We start from the raw sequence: 22,237 nt of genomic DNA, 5'->3' as shown, positions 1-22,237 counted from the left end.
GCTAGGATTATAGGCCTGAGCCACCTACCCGGCTTTGCTGAATTTTTTTTTTGGGGGGGCGGTGTTAGGTTATACATAAGATGTATTGAGCCCTTTTAGGTGTGGACTAATTACTCTTTTTCAGTTTTGTTAGGTATGTTGTTAGTGTCTTTGTATTTTTGTCAGAATTCAGAGATTTCATTATTTGTAGGTCTAATATTGAGCTTTTTATCTGTCTACCAGTATAGTGCTGCAATTAACACTTTGTAACAAGTTTTGACATCAAGTATTAGCAGTCTTACAATTTTTTTTTTCTTTTTTGATGTTGGTACTGGGGCTTGAACTCAGGGCCAAACACTGCCCTTGAGCTTTTCACTCAAGGCAAAACTACACCTCTATTTCTGGCTTTCTGATGATTAACTGGGGAGTCTCATGGGCTGGCCTTGAACCATAGCCCTTGGACTTGAACCGCCTGGTTAGGATGACAGTGACAGGCATGACCATTGGTACTTGGCTTACTTGGTTCATTTTCAAAGCTGCTTTGGGTCCTCTGTATTTTTTGCATATCAGTTAATTTATGAATAGATGCATGTAGTGGCTAGAGTTATACCCAGGACCTTGTTGTGCATTGTTGGCAAGTATTCTATCAGGCCTATGTTCTCAGCTGTAGATTTGCACATACATTTTAGGATAGACTTGTCAGTTTCTACAAAAAAAAAAAAACTCTGGAATTTTGAAATGAATTTGACTCCATAGACTAATTTACTTTGTAATTTTCAGTGTTTCTTTTTTTGGGGGGTGGGGTCATGGGGCTTGAACTGGGCCTGGGTGCTGTCCCTGAGTTCTTCAGGTCAAGGCTACCACCCTACCTCTGAGCTTGGGCATTATCCATGAGCTCTTCAAGTCTACCACCCTATCCTTGATCCAAGCCCAGCTTCTCAGCTTTTTCTAGAAATTAATTGGAGATAAGAGTCTCAGGTCCTTTTGTGCCTGGGCTTGCTTTGAACCTTGATCCTCAGATCTCAGCCTCCTGAGTAGCTAGGATTACCAGTGTGAGCCACCACGCCTGGCTCAGTGTTACATGTTTATTAATCCCTAAGTTATTTAATTATTTTATTATTTTTGGGGGGGGTTGGTTGTGGGGCTTGAACTCTGGGCCTGGGCGCTGTCCCTGAGCTCTTCTGCTCAGTCCTTTACTGCCCTACCTCTGGAGCCATAGCGCCACTTCCGGTTTTCTGGTGGTTAATTGGAGATGAGTCTCTTGTTCTGCAGTGCCTGGGCTGGCTTTGAACCGTGATCCTCAGATCTCAGCCTCCTGAAGTAGCTAGGATTACAGGCGTGAGCCACTGCACCAGCTAATTTAATGGTTTTTCAGATGGCTGTATGACAATGTTATTAAAACATAACTCTCCAACCAGGTCTTGTCCAATAAACATGTGGCTCCTGATCACCTGTTGCAAATCTGCCAGCGCATCGGTCCTATGTTGGATAAAGAAATCCCTCCCAGTATTTCAAGAGTCACTTCTTTACTTGGTGCAGGAAGACAGTCTTTGCTACGTACAGCAAAAGGTACCTTAATTTGAAGACGTGTTCTGCTATGTATTAGTAGCTTAAGAATTCTTATTCTAATTGTGAAGTAATGTAAGCATTGTGGAAGAAAGGTGATAATGTAACTATAAATCATGCTGTGAACTATAAAATTCTCCGCATTTAGGGTAGAACAATGGATTTTATTACGTAAGTGTTTAATGGGTTCTCCTGCATTCAAAAATTGATAAAGATATAGATGTTAAGCTAAAAGGCTTGCACTTATGCTGGGCTGTGTTTGAGGTTTTATCCATGTGAGTTTTATTTTTCCATTTTGTAGCTTACTCATAACCTCATGGAATGTAATTGTATGTGTGTAATAAACTCTTTAAATGCTAGAATTATTTCCTTTGGTATATAGATTCCAAAAGTCCTTTGTTATAAGAGAAAGTGACTTTCTGAAGTTAGCAGTTTGAAAGTAGCACAAAAAAATGTAAACTTGCATGGTTTTGGGTATTTTTTTTTGCCACTGATTTAATTTTTTGCAAAGTTATGTGCTAGAAAAATGTTTGGAATTGCTATACTTTTCCTGTTAGCTTGGTTTAAATGACTTAGACTAAGTATGTGTATGTGATATGATCTATGTATACATGTGGCTAAACTGCTAATGGGAAAGATTGTCAGTTCTTCCAATCCCTAGCGTCCTTCAAGTTCTCCAGGTCATTATTTTTTGTTAAGAGCTGTGTTGCTACCTCTGTATGCACCACCAGTATAAAGCTTGACCAAGAGAGAACAGACTGCTCTCTTGTTTCCTTGCCAGATTGGTTTGTCAGCTTGAGTTCTCAGTGCTCTGTAGCTGTGCTGCACTAGGGCTCTAATCAGGAAACTTGTATCTTCCCTTTTCTGCGTCCTTACTGTGTAACTGTCCTATTGGAGGTTGTTATATAGTAGTTGCTTGGGCAGCTTGTTTTGCTTTGTTTTTCCTTGTGTCCAGCCCAATGTTGTTTTGTGATGAACACTGCTTTAGAACTAACTGGCAGGCCTTAGAAAAGAAACTCTAGCCAGGTGCTGTAGGGTAGGCCATTTTTCTGTGTTTTGTACCAGTGTGGTGAGAGGATGCCTTATCACTACTCTTTGGTCATGATCGTGGTGATGAATTCATCCATGTAAAACCTAACATGCCTGTTAGTTTGGGGCACCCGAGGCTCAGTGGAGGTTTGGTTTGATGCCTTCCCTCCCTTTCTCTTTCAGTTGTGAAGAAGCTAGTTTTAAATACCTAGCACAGCAAGGACATGAGAGTTCTGCTCATGACCTGTGTTCTGCTGCTAGCTCCTAAAGAGGGGGCAGGCATTTTTGCCTTGATGCATTTCTTGTAGTTCAAGGAAGAATGAATGGGGCTTTCAAGTTAGTGCTCAGACTTTCAGGTCTCTGTATCCGTGTGTTCTTCTGGAAAAGATTATCTGTGATTCTAAAACAAAGGGAAAGCTATTAACTTTTAAGTTGTCAGTACTTTCTAAGGAGATAAAAGTCATGGTTAGTACTGTCCAAATTAATTTCAAAACTAAGCAAGTTAAGTCAAGGATCTTTATATAAATCCAAGAATACATTTCCTTATAAAAGTTCTCGTTTCTGAAATGTTGGATCAGTTGTGATTAAGGCTGCTCATCTTCATATTGGATGGTATTGAAAAATAAACACCTGACATTCCATGGGACTGAAGAAAAAGACCTGGTCTTCTGGCCAGCCCATCTTTACTAGCCATTTGCAGTGGATCTCTTTAAGGTCCTGGAACCTTTGAGCCTCAGTTACCTCATTTGTACATTGGTGAAAATACCTACCTCACAGGGTTGTTGTGAGGACTCAATGAGATGCTGTATGTGGAAAGCACTTCGTGAATTGTAAAGTGCTATTCAAATGTTAGTTGTTGTTGATGCTGCTGTATCTGAGATGTCTTCAGTTTTTTCTTTTTCCTTCAGAAATAGTCTAATAAACCTCCAGGGCTTTTCTGTTAAAGTACATTAGTTGGTAAAATTTTGAATAAAATGGTTTATTGCAATATACGTAAGTATTCTATAAAATCTTTCTTGGGGTTAACTTTGAAGGTTTTATGTGTATCTAAAATTCGTTTTAAAGACTGCAGGCGCACAGTCTGGAAGGGCTCTGCCTTTGCTGCTCTTCACAGAGGAAGGCCTCCCGAAATGCCCGTGCATTGTGGCTCCCCACCCAGTCTTGGTAAGTAGCCTGGCCTTTGAGACCCCCGAAACAATCCATGCTGTTAACCTGTTGACAGGATTTACAAAGGTGGCCTCAAAGTTGGGAAGAACTCATAGTGTTGTTTAGTAATACATATCATATTTTCAATGGCTATCTTAACACAATTAGAAGTAAAGGAAAGCAGTTGTGTTTTGATAAGAAGTCTAATTGTTGATTCTGGGAGGCTAGCATTGGTACAAAATGGTTTTCTTAGAATTTCTCAGACATAATTTATAATCTTCTAGAAATGGTTTTGGAATGTTTCTTCATGTTTTCTATAACTCCCCCTAACCGTTCCCATTGTTTTTATTTCCTAGTGGAGATCCATCGAGGAAAACAACTCACAGGGTGCTCTACTTTTAGCACAGCATTTCCAGGAACTCTGTATCAGCATATAAAAATGCACAGGAGGATTCTCGGACATCTGTCTGCTGTTTACTGTGTAGCATTTGATAGGACAGGACATAGAATCTTTACAGTGAGTTCACCTTTTGACCTCCATGTGGTGTCTGCCCTTAGGCACTTACATGGGCTTCAGGATCACCTTGGATAGGGCTGGGGAATGCCCAGCCTTTCCAGAGGAGTGGGTTTTCAGCATGAGCACTGAGGGTACTTGAAAACATATAGATAAGTAAAACTTTATTTCTAGCCCTTTGTAGACTTAATGAATTAGATTATAATCTAAATAAGTGGTTATGTTGAAAAAAATTCAACAATACAAACCTCTCTAAAATGGGAACCATTAGCGATAATTTATATTCACTGATTAATCAGTGATCAATGAAAATGGTCCACGTATTTAGTGGTTCTAGTGTCCAATAATGTATAAAACTGTATAAAAATAAAACATTTCCAGGATTCTTTTTCTTCTTGGTTGTGGGCTTGAACTCTGGGCCTGGGCACTGACCCTGAGCTTTTCAGCGCAACACTAGTGCTTTACCACTTGAACCACAGTGCCACTTTGGTTTTTGGGTGGTTCATTGAAGATAAAAGTCTCAGGGACTTTCCTGCCTGAGCTGGCTTTGAACCATGATCTTCAGATCTCAGCTTCCTGAGATCTCTGTGTGTGTGTGTGTATACTTTTTTTTTTTTTTTCCCCCCTCGCCAGTCCTGGAGGGGAAACTCAGGGCCTGACTTAGGCTTTCTCAAGACCAGAGCTCTGCCACTTGAGGCAGCCCCACTTCCGGCTTTTTCTATGTATGTGGTACTGGGTAAGCAAACCTGGGTCTTTTGTGCATGCTAAGCAAACACTACCACTGTGCCAAACTCCCAGCCCCTCTTTCAATTTTTTTTTTTCAGTCCTGGGGCTTGAACTCAGGGCCTGAGCACTGTCTTTGGGCTTTCTCAAGGCTAGAGCTCTACCACTTAAGCCATAGTACCAATTCTGGCTTTTTCTATATATGTGGTACAGAGGAATCGAACCCAGGCCTTTGTGCATGCTAAGGCATGCACTCTACTGCTAGGTCAAACTCCCCTCTGTGTGTGTGTGTGTGTGTGTGTGTGTGTGTATTTTGTTGTTGTTTGTTTAGTCATGGGGGTTAGACTCCGTGCCCTGGGCTCTGTCCCTGAGTTCTTCAGCTCAAGGCTACTGCCCTACCCCTTGAGCCACAGTATCACTTCTCATTTTCTGGTGGTTAATTGGAGATAACAGTCTCAGTTTTTAGTGCCCAGGCTGGCTTTGAACCTTGATCCTCAGATCTCAGCCTCCTGAGTAGCTAGGATTACAGGTGTGAGCTACTTTGCCCAGCCTCCTTTTCAATATTTTTAAGAGGACAATTCAGTGAGAAATTTGCAGTTGTGATTCAGAGAATACAAATGTGCATTGCATGATGAGTGCTGGCTTGTATTGTGATTTGAGACACTTTTGTTTGGTAATTTGAATTGGTGGTGCTTTCCTACTACTTTTTCATGGTTTCTGGCATTGACAGTCTTGCTTCCAGCTAGTGAATTTAGATCTCTACTCACATACACATTATTTATCCTCCTAAGTTATACCAAAATGAATTAGTTCAGACATTATTGATATAGGTGAATAAGAACCTTTAGTTGAATTTATTTCTTGACAGAATTTTCAGGAGAAATAGCATTCATAAGATACTTGGATCCCTAGAAATGATACTATTTTAGTATCTTTATGTACACTTTTTTTTTGGTGGAAGTCCTGGGCTTGAGCTCAGGGCCTAAGCACTGTCCTTGGACTTTCTCAAGGCTAGAGCTCTACCACTTGAGCCTCAGCACCACTTCCAGCTTTTTTCTATGTAGTGGTACCGAGGAATCGAACCCTGGTCTTGGTGTATGCTACCACGAGGCTACTCTACCACTGAGCACTCTACCACTCTAAGCACTCTACCACTAGGCCAAATTCCCAGCCCTTGTACACTTTCTTGTTTTGAAGAAATAACTATTATATATATCATACATGTATATTGTACGCATATGCGTGTGTGTGCTGACCATGAGGATCAGTTGGCACACTTATTGGAGGTAAGGAAAAGTTAGTGACTTTTACTTGGGTAGTGTGGAAAGGTATCCCTTAAAATAATTTTATAAGAGTTGCTATTCTAATACTTGCCTCTGGGTGTATTTTTCCCTAGGGTTCAGATGACTGTTTGGTAAAGATTTGGTCAACACATAATGGCCGCCTGCTGTCCACACTGAGAGGCCATTCTGCAGAAATTTCAGATATGGCAGTCAATTATGAGAACACCATGATTGCTGCAGGGAGCTGTGATAAGATCATTCGAGTTTGGTGCTTGAGGACCTGTGCCCCCGTAGCTGTGCTGCAGGGACACTCGGGGTCGATCACCTCCTTACAGGTAAACCAGCCAAGGGGACAGTGGCTCTTGGGAGTTGAGGAATAGAAGAATGCTTCGTCATTAGAGTGTGGTAAAAACTGAGATAATCACGGGAAAATTTTATCACTGGTATTTTACACATATCACGCAGGAGGAACATAGTAACCTCTTAGGGAGCTTTGTAGCTTTTCTATCTGTTTTGTTTTGGGTCATGGGGCTTGAACTCAGCCTGAGTGCTGTCCCTGAGCTCTTCAGCTCAAGGGTACTGCCCTACCCCTTGAGCCTTGGCCCCACTTCCCGTTTTCTAATGGTTCATTGGAGATGAGTCTCTTGTTCTTCAGTGCCTGGGATGGCTTTGAACTGCGATCCTCAGATCTCAGCCCCCTGAAGTAGCTAGGATTACAGGCGTGAGCCATTGTGCTCAGCTAAAGGTGTAGCCCAGGCTGGTCTCGAACTTGTGATCTTCCTGCCTCATACTCCTCTGTTTGATTACTGGCATGGGCCACCACGCCCGGCTCGGTCTTTATTTTTATTACTTATGCTGGTCTTGAGTATTGGATTCAGAGCCTCTGTATTATCTCCTAGCCTTCTCTGTCACTGTTGACTGCCTTAGCCATTGAGCCACATCCCCATTTCTGGGTTTTTGGTGATTGCTTGGAGATGGAGTCTCACAGTATATTTTGCATGGCTTGGCTTCCTATTGGGATTCTTAGATCTTAGCCTGCTGAGTAGCTAGGATTAGGAGATGAGCCACCACTGATCCTCAGCTGAAATTTAGTAATTTGATGTAGTCTATTTGTTCTTGGTCTTGATTTCCGGGCAAGTGGAATCATACTCAGAAAATAATTACCTGTGCCTGTCACAGGTCAGGGTGACACAGGTCTCCCCAGGGCATGTAGATAGCTACTGTTCTCAGCATCAAGCATCATTTGTCACTGTTGCTTTCTCAGGGTTTTATATGTTTCCATATGAGTTTTGGGATTGATTTTTCTGTTTCTATGAGGAATAGTGTTGGGACATGAATGGGTATTGCATTGAATCTGTGGATGCTTCTGGCAGTAAAGGCCATTTTCATGATGCCTTTGGCATCTTCAATTTCTGTTTTCAAAATTTTGTAGTCTTCATTGTTGTTTTTCACTTCTTTGGTTGATACCCAGAGATTTGACTGCTTCTGAGGGTATTGGGAATGGAACTGTTTTTGTGACTTACTACAGTTGTATAGGTAAGCCTGTTCATTATTAGTGTATAAAAAGGCCCTGAAATTTTGAGCTTTTATTTCAGATCCTATTTGCTTTGTATAGATGATCAGATTTTTGGTAGTCTGTAGCATTTGTTAAAAATATAATAGTATCATCAGCTCATAGGGCTAATTTAACTATTTCCCCATTTGAATTCTTTTTTCTTTTTTCTTCTTCCTTTTGTTCTGGTTAAGGATTTTAGTACCATACTTAAGAAGAGTGAGGAAAGTGGGCACACTTGTTTTTACTGACTTTAAAGAAAATTCAGTTTTTCTTTTTTTTTTTTTTTTTGGGCCAGTCCTGGGGCTTGAACTCAGAGCCTGAGCACTGTCCTTGGGCTTTCTCAAAGATAAAGTTCTACCACTTGAGCCACAGCACCACTTCCAGCTTTTTCTGTGTATTTGGTACGAAGAAATCGAACCCAGGCCTTTGTGCATGCTAGGCAAGCACTCCACCACTAGGCTAAACTCCCAGCCCTCAGTTTTCTTTGTATAATGGAAAGTTGGCTATAGGCTTATTGTATATAACCTTTATTAAGTTTAGACATGTGTCTTCATAATTTCTTCAGCAGTGAATTTTGTCAAAGGCCTTTTCTATATCAGTTCAGATGACCATGTGATTTTTGTACTTGATCCTGTTTATGTGTGTAGTACATTTGTTGATTTGATTTACATTTTTTGATGTAGAAGTATCCTTGTATCTACTGGATGAAAACAACTTACCATGTTGTATGTTCTTTTTCATGTGTTGTGAATTCCATTTCAGTGGATTTTATGGAGAAAATTTGCATCAGTTTCTCATACAGACTGGTCTATAATTTGGTTTTTGTGTGTGTGTCTTCTCCATTTTTGGTATGAGTGCAGTATTTGCTTCATAGAATGACTTTAGTAAAGTTCCTGTCCTTTCTGTTTCATGGAAGTTTGAGGAATATTGATTCTCTCCCTCTCTCTTCCCCCCCCTCTCTGTCTCTCTCTCTCTCTCTTGGTCGGTAGTGGAACTTGAACTCTGGGCTTGGATGCTATCCCTGAGCTCTTCAGTTCAAGGCTACTCCCCTACCCCTTGAGCCACAATGTGCTACTTCCGGTTTTCTGGTGACTAATTGGAGATAAGAGTCTCCCGGGCTTTTAAGTGCCTGCGCTGGTTTTGAACCGTGATCCTCAGGTCTCAGCTTCTTGGGTAGCTAGTATTAGAGGTAGGAGTCACCACTCCCAGCTTGATGTTAGGTATTTTTTGGGGGGGGTTCATGGGGCTTGATCTCTGGCCTGGGCACTGTCCCTGAGCTTTTCCCCTCAAGGCTACTGCTCTACCATTTGAGCAACAGCGCCACTTCCAAGTTTCCTGGTGGTTAATTGGAGATAAGAGTCCCATGAACTTTTGTGCCTGGGCTGGTTTTGGTGATCCTCAGATCTCAGCCTCCTAAGTAGCTAGGGTTACAGGTGTGAGGATTATGGGCAGGAGCCACTGATGCCTGGCTTTATCTTTAATTCTTTATACGTCTCAATTGGTTCTGTTCATTTATTTATTATTTTTTTTTGCCAGTCCTGGGGCTTGAACTCAGGGCCTGAGCACTGTCTTTGGGTTCTCTCAAGGCTAGTGCTCTACCATTTGAGCCACAGCACCGCTTCCAGTGGTGGTACCAAGGAATCAAACCTCGGTCTTTGTGCATGCTGGGCAAGCACTCTACCACTAGGCCAAACCCCAGGCCTCAATTGGTTCTGTTCTATAAATTAGACTTTTGATTGCCATTCTTCATTTACAGGATTTTTTTTTTTTTCTTTTTCAAGCTTTCCTGTACTTTCATTGAATTTTTCTTTTATATCCTGGGCCATCTTATTTGAATTCTCTAAGTTGATTCTTTTGTGTATGAAATCCTTGATTTAGTCTTTTTTGTCGTTGTCTTACTAACTACTTTCTTGAACATTTTTCCTGTTCTCTACCAAGTCCTTTGTTATAGTTGTTGGCTTCCCCCCTCCCCACTTCCATGTAGTGGTGCTTGAACTCAAGGCCTCATACTCTAGGCTTTTGTGCTCATCACTGGTGCTTCACCACTTGAGCCACCTTTCTAGTTCCATGTTTTTGCCTGTTAGCTGGAGGTAAGTCTCTTAGATTTGGTTGTCTGACCTGGCTCTATACTGAAGTTCTCCAGAGTAGCTAGCCACTGGCACCTGGTTTTACGTGAGGGTCCTGGGTATACATCTTGTTATCCATAGTGAAGTGTTTTTTTTTTGTTTTTAGTTTTGTCAATTTTTGGTCATATGTCTAAAATTGTTAGCTTTTTACAGTCACATATTACCTATATTTTATATTTATGTTTTATTGCTTTAGCATGTCTGTTGAATTAAACTTTGGGGAATTGTTAAATGTGTGACTTGAGTAAAAATTCCTGGTAACTGAATTGTCTGTTTATGCTACTGGTTTCAGTTTGGCCCTATGGCCAAGGGCTCCCACAGATACATGGTTTCCACTGGTGCTGATGGGACCGTTTGCTTTTGGCAGTGGGACTCAGAATCCCTAAAATTCAAGTAAGTGACCTCATTTAACACATTCTCTTCAATGACATTGAACTTGATTACAAAGGGTGATGATTAATTTTGGTGGCCTTTTTACTCTGAACTTAACTTTCATTGTTTTACAGCAAAGGTGTTATATGAACCTTTACTTCTTTGCACTTACTTGGATAGTTAGAAATGAAAAAAAAAAAAGCTCAGTGTTGTCTCTTACTGATTGCATTTGTATTTAAGCCACGTGAAAGAACATGTATGTGAAACATTTAACAAGTTAGACATGGACTAGGTATGAGAGCTGCCGGAAATGACCCTGGAGACTACCGCTGGGTTACCCACTGGATAGCCAGTCACCAAGTCACTGCTGAGCCCTTCACATGCGGCTCCTCTGATTTGAGGAACTAAAGTGTGTTCATTTAGACTGCACACATGTGTAAATGTGTTGTTGAGCTATTACACTTTGGGACACCAGCATACGTTTCTAGTATTTCTTTTTGTGGTGCTGGGGTCACTGTCCATGCTCATGTCTTCACTGCATTTGTATTCCCAGTCCCAGATGCCACTAGGGTTTTAAACTCAGGGCTTTGTGCTTGGTAAATGGGCACTCTCCAGGTGAGCTGTGCAACCAGTTCTTTGCTTTGGTTATTCTTCAAGTAGGGTCTCTGAAGTTTGAGCTGGGCACATCTTGGACCATGATCTTTTTACCAATAGCTTCCTATGTAGTGGAATCCACCGGTGTACACTGCCACATGCTGCTCAGCGATGGAGATGAGGATGTTGGCAGCGTTTTGCCTGGGTTGGCCTTGAATAGTGATCCTCCTAATCTTTGCTTCCCCGAGGGGGTGGGATTACAGTGATTACAGTCACTGTGTCTTGCTAGGGCAAGGATTTATATATTCTTTTGCAGTATAGAAAGTCGAACTTAGAGCCTCATACTTGCGAGGCAGACATTCTACCTCTTATTTGAGCCTTGCCCCCAGTCCTCAGTCAAGTATTTTTGATCAACATTGAGTGGTCTCATTATAGTTCACCAAATTCATACTAGACGATGACAAGTATTATTAAATAACATAAAGTACCATTAAATTTATATTAATAGTGATTTGCTGATACTTTGTTTTAGATGCTTTGGTTAGATAAATTTTATCTCACATCCCCCTCTTTATTTCATTCTTACGGAATTATATTATATTGCTTATACTGGCCACTGGCCTTGAACTGCAGACTCATCACTAGTGTCATGATTAGCTGGCATTAGAGATTTTTACCACTGCGTGGAACACAGTTTTATTATTTTTGCCTTGGGGAATTCAACCCTGGGCCTCATGCTTTGTAGACAAATACTCTGTTGCTGAGCAATATCTATGGCCACTTTTTTTTTTTTTCTTTTTTCTTTTTTTTTGCCAGTCCTGGGCTTGAGCTCAGGGCCTGAGCGCTGTCCTTGGACTTTCTCAAAGCTAGAGCTCTACTACTTGAGCCTCAGCACCACTTCTGGCTTTTTTGTATGTATGTGGTACCAAGGAATCGAACCCGGGTCTTCATGCATGCTAGGCAAGCACTTTAACCACTAGGCCAAACTCCTGGCCCCTATGGCCACTTTTTTTAGAAGTGTGACTAGGAGAAGAGGGACAGGGTTGTGTATTGCCTGCTTGATAGGCATGCCAGTGGGTCCACTTGGACCGTGAGTGTCCTTCACCTCACTTCAGAAATGGCTTTGTGTTTGCATGAGGATTGTGATTAGATTTTGTGCTCACAGTTCATGCAGCTGCAATGGCATAGGTAGAACCGTGTGTGTGTGTGTGTGTGTGTGTGTGTGTGTGTGTGTGTGTGTGTGTGTGTGTGTGTGTGTGTGTGTGTAGGATATTAGGGAAGTAAACTTGTAGTATTAAAATGTGCTAGGTTGAAACCATAATGCAAGTGTATTAAACTAATGGATTTCAAAACATGTTCTTCTTTTAAAGTCCACGTCCCTTGAAGTTCACTGAAAAGCCTAGGCCAGGTGTTCAAATGCTTTGCTCTTCTTTTAGTGTTGGTAAGGTAACTTTATTTCTTTATTTTAGCATTTACTAAATAACTACATTATTGCTAAAAATCTTTATCAGAAAAATGGTAAATGACTTCAGATCTTCATTTAATTAGATTTAATATATGACTTAGCCTTTTTCTTATCTTCCACATCATTCAGATTAGATTTTCTCTGGTGTCTAGAAGTACTCAGTCAGTGACAGTGGTAAAAGTGAAGCTTAAGGTGTCCATGTAACCTCCTCTTCTGTCATGGTCCTGTGTGGGATAGTATAAAGTCCGTAGTTTTAAGTCTATTTTTCACTTTTTTTTTTTTTTTTTTTTTTTTGCCTGTCCTGGGCTTGAGCTCAGGGCCTGAGCACTGTCCTTGGACTTTCTCAAGGCCAGAGCTCTAACACTTGAGCCTCAGCACCACTTTGGCTTTTTTGTATGTATGTGGTACCTAGGAATCGAACCCGGGCCTTTGTGCATGCTTGTGCATGCTAGGCAAGCACTCTACCACTAGGCCAAACTCCTGTACATTTAAATTTGTTTTCCACACCAACTTTGGTGACATTTTTTTTTTCCTTTCCTCTTCCTCGTCTTCCTCCTCCTCTTCCTCCTCCTCCTCCTCCTCCTCCTCCTCCTCCTCCTCCTTCTCCTTTTTTTTTTTTTTTTTTCTTTTCTTTTTTTGGTGCTGGTACTAGGGTTTGGACTCAGGGCCTGGGTGCTATTCTTTTTTTTCAAAGGTTGGTGCTCTACCAACTTGATTCATATCTCTCCTTATAACTTTTTAGTACTTAATTGGAGATAAGAACCTTATGAACTTCACTTCCTTAGCTTCCTTTGAACCACATAGGTAAGATTATAGGAGTGAGTCTCTGGCACCAGTTTTCTTGTATAGAAGACTTTTGTGGTTGTTTTTTTTTTTTTTTTAAACAGGAAAATCTTAAATGCTAGAGAGCTGTGTATTTCAAAGTAAAATATAAATGTATAAAATTATTTGGAAACCAGAGTCTCCCTTTTTCTGCTATTTTAGAACTCTGGCAATTAAGTGATACCTGTCATACTTAATATAGCAGAATGAGACTGAACATTTCCTAATGGAATTCACTTTCTTAACAAAGCCACAAGTATAGCTGTAAAATTGTACGTAATGAGCTATAAAATGGATCTGTTGAGATAAATTGACTTTTTCTGTGTTTAAAGATAATCATTCAGACATTTGTTGAAACCTGAGTGTTTAAACTTTAATGTTTTTATTTCAGGTGGAATGTTTTTGGCTACAGGTAGTACTGATCATGTTATCAGAATGTATTTTTTGGGTTTTGAAGCACCTGAAAAAATCGCAGAACTTGAAAGCCACACTGTAAGCATTCATATTTTAAAATTCTCTAATTGCTAATAAAACCTGTTATTGTGAAGGTTATTATTTTATTATTTATTTTTGCCAGTCCTGGGTCTTGAACTCAGGGCCTGGGCACTGTCTTTGAGCTTCTTTTGCGCAAGACTACTACTCTACCACTTGAGCCATAGTGCCTCTTCTAGCTTTTTATTTTTTCTTGCCAGTCCTGAGGCTTGAACTCAGTGCCTGAGCACTGTCTTTGGACTTTCTGAAGGCTAGAGTTCTACCGCTTGAGCCACAGCACCACTTCTCGATTTACTATGTAAAGCTGGAATCGAACCTGGGTCATTGTTCATGCTAGGCAAGTACTCTACTGCTAGGCCAAACTCCTGGCCCCACTTTTGGCTTTTTGTTTATGTGGTACTGAGGAATTGAACCTAAGGCTTCATGTGTGCTAGACAAGCCCTACACCCCCAAGACATAGTCCCAGTCTATAAACCTCTTGTTAAATCAATTGCTTCTGATTTTAATTTAATTTTTAATTAAATCTGTAAGCTATGAAAATAACCATTCTTGTATTTTTTTTTCCCCTTTAGGATAAAGTGGATAGTATACAATTTTGTAATAATGGTGACCGGTAAGTGTGTTTTGGTGTTTGTGTGTTTCCAAGCAAATAGAACACAGGGCACACTAGTGGAACTAATATATTACTTTGCTATCTCTCCTTTATATTATTTAGTTGAAAGATAATAGCAGTATATGTTTATACGGTACAATCTATTTTGATAATGTGTTTATGCTGTGAAATGAGGAACTCGAGCTAGTTAACATATCCATCACTTAGTTTTTTTTTTGCCAGTCCTGGGCTTGAGCTCAGGACCTGAGCATTCCCCTTGGACTTTCTCAAGGGTAGGGTTCTACCACTTAAACCTCAGCACCACTTCCAACTTTTTTATATGTATGTGGTACCAAGGAATTGAACCCAGGTCTTTGTGCATGCTTGGCAAGCACTCTATTGCTAGGCCAAACTCCCAGCCCTACATACTTTTTTCTATGAGAACTTTAAAATTCTAGCCTTACCAATTCTGAAATACATAGTTCTTGTTAGGAAGACTTTCTATTGCTGTGCCACACTTCTAGGTCACATAACAACTGTAGTCCTATTATGCAAAAGGTTGTTATAATTTGCTGGATAGTACTGGGGTTAGTTAGGCAGACAATGTATCACATGCACACCACAGTATTTGGTTTTTTAATTATAGCCTGTGTTGGCAAGGATGTGAGTAGACTTACCTTTTTGTTAATATGTTAAGGTTCCTGAGTGGTAGCAGAGATGGAACAGCACGGATTTGGAGATTTGAGCAGTTAGAGTGGAGAAGCATTTTGTTGGATATGGCTACCAGAATTTCAGGGTAAGTTTGAAATTGTTACAAGTAGGTATAGCATAGTTTCCTCCCTGTAGTTGTTGGCTGTTGCGGGGATTAACCAATTATAAAAAGCCACGAGTGGGGCACTGATGGCTCAAGCCTGTAATCATAGCTGCTCAAGAGAGTGAGATCTGAGGATTATAATTCAAAGCCAACATGGGCAGGAAAGTCTGTGTAATAAACTTCTCAGAAAAACTGGAAGTGGCAGTGCAGCTCAAGTGGTAGAGTGCTGGCCTTCAGAAAAAGAATTTCAAGGACAGTGCTCAAGTCCTGAGTTCAATCCTCAGGTCTAGCACCAGAAAAAAAAAAAGCCATGGCCTAAGCAAATTACTAGGCCCTGAGTTCAAGCCCTAGGACTGCCCCCACCTCAAAAGAAGGGAAAAATAGATTTGACAAGTGTGATAATTTTTTTGGGGGGGGGGGGGTTACATGGGTGTGTGCACACATGCACATGTGTCCTGGTATTATTAGGGCTTACTCAGGGCCTAGGCGCTATCAGTTGTTTTCTTAAGGCTGGTGTAGTACTGCTGTGCCACACTTTCACTTAGGGCTTTTTTTTTTTGGTGGTTCCTGGGGCTTGAACCCACCCTGGGCGCTGTCCCTGAGCTCTTCTGCGCAAGGCTGCTGCCCTACCCTTGAGCCAAGCCCCATTTCCTTTTTCTAGAAGTTACTTGGAGGTAAGAGTCTCCAGTCCTCTTGTGCTGAGCTGTCTGTCAATCTTGATCCTCAGACCTCAGCCTCTTGAGTAGCTAGGATCACAGGCATGAACTACCGCTGGCTCCACTTACGGCTTTTTGTTGGTTAATTGGATATAGGACTGTTGAGGCCCAAAGACTTTCCTGCGCAGGTCACTTTGAACTTCAGATCCCAGCCTCCTGAATAGCTTGAGTTACAGATGTGAGTCCCTGGTGCCTAACTAGGAATTTTGAAAAACTAGCTTGGAGCTATGAATGAGGATAAAATAATCACATGTCAAAATTTTGAAATCGTGGTTTCTCTTTCTCTCTCTTTTTTTTTTTTTGCCAGTTCTATAGCTTGAACTCAAATCCTGGACACTGTCTTTGAGCTTCTTTTGCTCAACACTAGCACTACTACTTGAGCCACAGCACCACTTTTGACTTCTGTTTATATGATACTGAGGAATTGAACTCAGGGCTTTATGCATGCTAGGGAAGCACTCTACCCCTAAGCCTCATTCCCATCCCTCTAAAATGTTTTTTTGTTTTTTGTTTGCTTTTTTTTTTTTTTTGCTAGTACTGGGCTTAAGCTCAGGGCCTGAGCACTGTCCTTGGACTTTCTCAAGGCTAGAACTCTACCACTTGAGCCTCAACACCACTTCCAGCTTTTTTGTATGTATGTGATACTGAGGAATCGAACCTAAGTCTTCCTACATGCTAGGCAAGCACTCTTACCACTAGGCCAAACACCCGGCCCTCTAAAATGGTTTTAAGATGACTTTGTCAATCTACAGTCCTATGAAACTTTCAGACATGTTTGGGACAAGTAATCTTGTCAAGATAGTGTAAATTTTGAAGGTTTTTGTTTTTTTTTTTGCCAGTCCTGGCCTTGGATTCAGGGCTTGAACACTGCTGTTGGGTTTTCTTAAGGCTAGAGCTCTACCACTTGAGCCACAGCTCCACTTCTGGCTATTTTTTTCAGTTATGTGGTACTGAGGAATCAAACCCTGGGTCTTTGTGCATGGTAGACAAGCACTCTACCGCTAGGCCAAACTCCCAGCCCCTGAAGCTTTTTTTGTTTTGTATATATTGAGAGACAGCCTGGGTAGTGGAAATCATACTTATTTTGGAGTCATGACTTGAGTACCACTTAAAATGCTTTGGAAACATTTAATATTTGTCTTTTTTTTTTTTTTTGTTCGGTTGTGGGGCTTGGATTCTGGCCCTAGGTATTGACCCTGAGCTCTTTAGCTCAAGGCTACTCCCCTACCCCTTGAGTCTCAGTGCCACTGGTTCTTAAGTGCCCTGGCTGGCTTTGAACTGCAATCCTCAGGCGTGAGCCACTGTGCCTGGCTTAATCTTTATTATCTGAGCAAATGGAGCTTCAACACTAACGAAGTGTGTGTGGCCTGGACAGTGGGCAGCTCTCATTCCTGTAGTTACAGTGCAAGTGGTAGAGATCTAGCCATATATTTTACCTTCGTGTTTGGTGTATAAATTCACCTTTATCCTTTTTTAAGCAATATATTTATTTTTTATTAGAGAATTTATTGACATTGATTTTTATGTCATATTTCAAATGACATGTTTAACAAACAAGTGTTCAAGAAGGGAATCTATATACAATCACTGGCACTTAGTTTTTAGAACATAATCAAAATTAAGCTAAGGGTTTGTATATCATAAATACATAGTAATTTATGAAATAAAACATTATGTCTATAGACTCATAGGTTTTTTTTTTTTTTTTTTTTTGCCAGTCCTGGGCTTGAGCTCAGGGCCTGAGCACTGTCCTTGGACTTTCTCAAGGCTAGAGCTCTACCACTTGAGCCTCAGCACCATTTCTGGCTTTTTTCTATGTATGTGGTACCGAGGAATCGAACCCCGGGTCTTCATGCATGCTAGGCAAGCACTTTAACCACTAAGCCAAACTCCCAGCCCCAAGTCATAGGCTTTTATGTCTATGTAGTTATGTTTATATTTCCAATACCATGTCCACAGCATTGGTTTCGCAAATATTGAGGCCTCGCTCTTGTACTGTTTGGATCTAATAGCCACCTGTTAAGGATACCATGCGCCTTTTGTTCCTTTGGTCTTGTCTCACTCAACATGATTCGCTCTAGATTCATCCACTTCCCTGTGTTTAACCAATATTTTTGAGGATTTTTGCCCTTTAAAATTGTGTCTTAGTTGGGTGTCAGTGGCTCACACGTGTCGTCCTAGCTACTCAGGAGGCTGAGATCTGAGGATCTCAGTTTGAAGCCAACCTGGGCAGGAAAGTCTGAACTCTGATCTCCAATAAACCAATCAGAAAAGGCTGGAAGTGGTGCTGTGGCTCAAGTGGTAGAACATCAGCCCATGAGCACAGAGGAAGGACCGCCTCTAACCTAACCCCCTTCCCCCCTAAGAAAAGGAAGAAAAAAAGAAAGTATGTCTTGCTTTTATTTTCAATAGAAACTGACCTGCAGTGTCTGTATGGTAAATTTTATAATGCTTGTTTATAAATTAAATGGCATTTTGTTAAACCAGAAGGCCCTTTGGCATATAACACTATGAATGCTGCTTGTGCATAATGAAACACACCCAGAAGTTGGCTGTAAGAGTTATGATAGGCCTGCGTTGGGAACCTGGTGAAGGTAGCTGTAAGCCCAGGAGGGAGAAGGCACATTGCACCAGATGGCGGGAGGCCATCTGCAGTGGGGAGGAAGCCCCCACTGGTCAGAGCTGTTCGTTCCCCAGGGAGCAGAAAAATGGAGCCAGACTGGCTTAGGGTTAATGTTTCCTTGGGTGTCACCTGGAGGGAAACCGAGTCCTTGCTCATTCTACTACATGTATTTCCTCTTTCTGTGTTTTCCTCCTGCAAAGCCCTGGGGAGTCTCTGAAGCTTGGTGGGTACACTACCTCAAGCCAACCCAGTCTGTGCGATGGCTGGGTCACGCCTGTGCCTTCAGGCAGGGCAGTGTGAAGGTCGGTTGCTTCTGTGGGCTGTACCCTCCTCAGGTCTCCTACCTGGTTGGGACTGCTGCTAGGGAACTAGCAGTGAGAGAGGTGAAGACAGAAGTTGGAATGATTTGGTAATTAATTGGTACCTAGTTTGGAGGGTTGAAAAAACTTCTCCTTGTGGCTAGGCATGGGTGCTGTGTCAAACTGCTGGGAACGTTGACCACTGCTGGACCTTTGCTTGGCTTTCCCTACCACACTGAGATCGTCTTCCCTAAGATAGATTCCAGCTGTCTGTAGAGTGACGACAGCAGATTTCATCTTGACAAGCTGATAGTCTTGGACCTGGTCTTGAGACAGGGCTTTTGGGGGCATATCCAGCACAAGTTTCTCTCTGCTGGTCCATGTGGGTCTGAATTCAGCCAGTTGGTCTGAAAGCCACTGCCATTTCTTTATCAGTGTTGGCTTTTTGTGGACCCCCAAATTCCCGCCTGCTTTGTTTGAGCGGGTCGTTTCGAGAGGGATTGGCAGGTTGAACCACCTTGTCTAGGTCTTAATGGTGTAAGTAGTATTTAATATATTTAATATTTAGTATATACGCATAAATGCGTAAGTTCTGTATTTAGAGAACACTTTTTTTTTTTTGGTGTTAATTGGGTTGAAGTTCACAATCCAGTCTTTGAACTAGGGGGGCAGGTGCTGTAACTGCTGTGCCAAACCTCAGCCCTACAGAACATTTTCACATTGACCTCTGCCTACTCCCTGAGGAGAGGAGTGGGTTGATGTCTTCCTTCAGTCCTCGCTGAGCCTCCCCAGCAGGAAGTTTTACTGCTTTTCAGTAAGGCCACAGTGCTGTGTGGTCTTTCAGAGGTTTCTGTCCATTGTGGCCGAGCAGTTCTCATCCTGCTGACCAGGAAGCAGGGGAAGGAAGCAGGGTAGAAAGCATCCTCAAGAGAGAAGGGGAAGGTGCGCAGAAGAGAGAAGAATACTATGCACCACAAGTTAGTGACACCTTTATCATATAAAACGTTTTATCTAGGTAGTTGAGAAGCATCACAGTGTGGAAGTGGGTACAGTCTGTTCTTGGTTAATTTAAATAATGAAAGGAAATGGTGACAAAGATAATATGAACTCATACTCACCTAAGAATGATGGTCTTATTAGGCTGTATAAGAGTATCCTTGTCAACGTGGGTGCCATGGTGCTTGCCTCGGTAGCTGTTACAATGCATGCATTCCATATTCTTAAAGTTTTTTCTTTCCTAAGGAAAATACTCTCCATGCTTTTAACTACTTGTAGACTGTGTTGTATCTTTTCAGCACCAATTAGTGCCCTTCCCCTCCCAGTTCATTACTGACCACCTTACTTTACGGATCCCTTCCCCACGTACAGTTTTGTAGACTAGAAAACCTTGTAGATTTATTTAGGTGCAGCCCTTTTTTTGCCAAAAGGCCCATAGGAATAGTGAAATACACATTTATAGTTAAACCATTTGAGTGTGTGTCAGGTACTTTTCTAAATTATGGGAATACAAAGATTACTTTTCCTGTCTTAACAAAATTTCAAGTCTTCTGCAGAAATAGTTGAAGTGTTAGTGTTAGATTGACCATATTGAGAAGGCAATAATGGCAAAATGGTAAGGAAAAAAATGAACACTTTCTTAAGCAGCACTACTGCTGGAAACATTTATTTATTTTGGTCAGTCGTGGGGCTTGGACTCTGGGCCTGAGTGCTGTCCCTGGTCTTCAGCTCAAAGCTACTGCCCTGCCCCTCGAGCCACAGCACCACTTCCAGTTTTCTAGTGGTTAATTGGAGATAAGTTATCTCCCGGTCTTTAGTCTTTAGTGCCTAAAGACTAGTGGCTTTGAACCTCGATCCTCAGATCTCAGCCTCCTGCGTAGCTACGATTATAGGTAAGAGCCCCACTGTTCCTGGCAAATCTAATTTTATGTAGTGCGTAGAATTCTTGCTAGATTATTCCCTATCCCCCTGGTTTCGCCTAATATGTTTCTAGGATTTTTTTTTTTTTTCACCAGTCCTAGGCCTTGAACTCGACCTGAGCACTGTGCCACAGTACCACTTCCGGCTTCTTTCTTTTCTTTTTCTTTTTCTGGTGGGTCATGAGGCTTGAAGTCGGCCTGGGCATTGTCCCTGAGCCCTTTAATTCAAGGCTATTGCCCTACCCTTGAGCCAAGCCCCACTTCCTGTTTTCTAGTTTTCTAGAGGTTAACTGGAGATAAGTCCAGGTCCTTTTGTGCCCAGGCTGACTTTGAACCTTGATCCTCATATCTTAGCCTCTTGAGTAGCTAGGATTCTTACAGGGGTGAGCCACCGTGTCCAGACTTTTGGCTTTTTTTCTATGTATATTGTATCAAGGAATCAAACCTGGGTCTTCGTGCATGCTAGGCAAGCATTCCACCACTAGGACAAACTCCTAGCCCCCAGATTTTTATATTTATTTTTTTTTTTTGCCAGTCCCGGGACTTGAACTAGGCCTGAGCACTGTCCTTGGGCTTTCTGAAGGTCAGAGTTCTATCACTTGAGCCACAGCACCTCTTCTGGCCTTTTCCAGGAATTGAACCTGGATCTTTGTGCATACTAGGCAAGCACTCTACCACTAAGCCAAACTCCCAGTCCCCCTCTAGGAAATTTTGAGTCAACCCTCTATAGGGTTGGTCAAATGAGCACCTGAAGTGATTTTCTTAGGTGCTTTTAAATTTCACGGGTAAGTATTTAACCTACCATCCAAAACGTTTTACATATTGTGTGCTTTTTCTGATTAGGGACTTATCTTCAGAAGAGGAAAGGTTTATGAAACCCAAAGTGACAATGATAGCTTGGAATGAAGATGACAGCATTGTGGTTACAGCCGTGAACGATCATGTCCTCAAAGTGTGGGACTCCTACACTGGACAGCTGCTTCATAACCTACTGGTGGGTAATTTCTGTTACACTTCCTGGAATTGTTCAAAGGAGACTCAGCTTACTGTATCATTTATTTGTACAGTGTGTGGAGGTCACAGTCCTTCCTTCCATCTGTCATCCTTTACCTTTCCCATCCCTGCCCAGCTCCTGCTTCAGGACTTAGTAGATTTTATACAGCATAGTAGAATTTTCACACTCTTATTTCTAGAATAGGGGCCATAAAAGTAGTGACCAGGGGCCTGGGGTTTGGCCTAGTGGTAGAGTGCTTGCCTAGCATGCACAAAGACCTGGGTTCCATTCTTTGGTACTACATACAGAGGAAAAGTGGAAAGTGGTGCTATGGCTCAAGTGGTAGAGCACTAGTCTTGAGAAAGCCCAAGGACAGTGCTCAGGCCCAGAGAACAAGTCCCTGTACTGGCCAAAAAAAAAAAAAAAAAATGAGCGGGTGTTTCATTTAATCAATGGAGTGGGAATTATTATTAGTATTATTTTTTTGGCAGTCCTGGGCTTGAACTCGGGGCCTGAGCACTGTCCATGGACTTTCTCAAGGCTAGAGCTCTACCACTTGAGCCTCAGCACCACTTATGGTTTTTTTCTATGTATGTGGTACTGAGGAATTGAACCCG

General features: G+C 41.7%; 1 protein-coding gene across 2 annotated transcripts in view; it reads left to right on the top strand.

Moving 5' to 3' along the window:
- Brwd1 (bromodomain and WD repeat domain containing 1) overlaps positions 1-22,237 on the top strand; it is a 91,068-nt gene that overhangs the window by 7,130 nt on the left and 61,701 nt on the right. For both annotated transcript variants that reach the window (XM_090349338.1, XM_090349346.1), the window contains exons 5-14: positions 1,398-1,548; positions 3,640-3,738; positions 4,077-4,237; positions 6,354-6,575; positions 10,214-10,314; positions 12,258-12,328; positions 13,566-13,666; positions 14,239-14,279; positions 14,956-15,054; positions 21,470-21,620. In XM_090349338.1, coding sequence (XP_090205464.1) covers positions 1,398-1,548; positions 3,640-3,738; positions 4,077-4,237; positions 6,354-6,575; positions 10,214-10,314; positions 12,258-12,328; positions 13,566-13,666; positions 14,239-14,279; positions 14,956-15,054; positions 21,470-21,620 — 1,197 coding nt within the window. The remainder of the gene's footprint in view (positions 1-1,397; positions 1,549-3,639; positions 3,739-4,076; positions 4,238-6,353; positions 6,576-10,213; positions 10,315-12,257; positions 12,329-13,565; positions 13,667-14,238; positions 14,280-14,955; positions 15,055-21,469; positions 21,621-22,237) is intronic.

This window comes from Megascapheus bottae, chromosome 1 (assembly GCF_031878675.1).
Source record: "Megascapheus bottae isolate mThoBot1 chromosome 1, mThoBot2.hap1, whole genome shotgun sequence".
In the NCBI taxonomy this organism is placed as follows: Eukaryota; Metazoa; Chordata; class Mammalia; order Rodentia; family Geomyidae; genus Megascapheus; species Megascapheus bottae.
The sequence above is the reverse complement of the archived record's forward strand: the minus strand, read 5'-3'. Positions and strand labels throughout refer to the sequence as shown.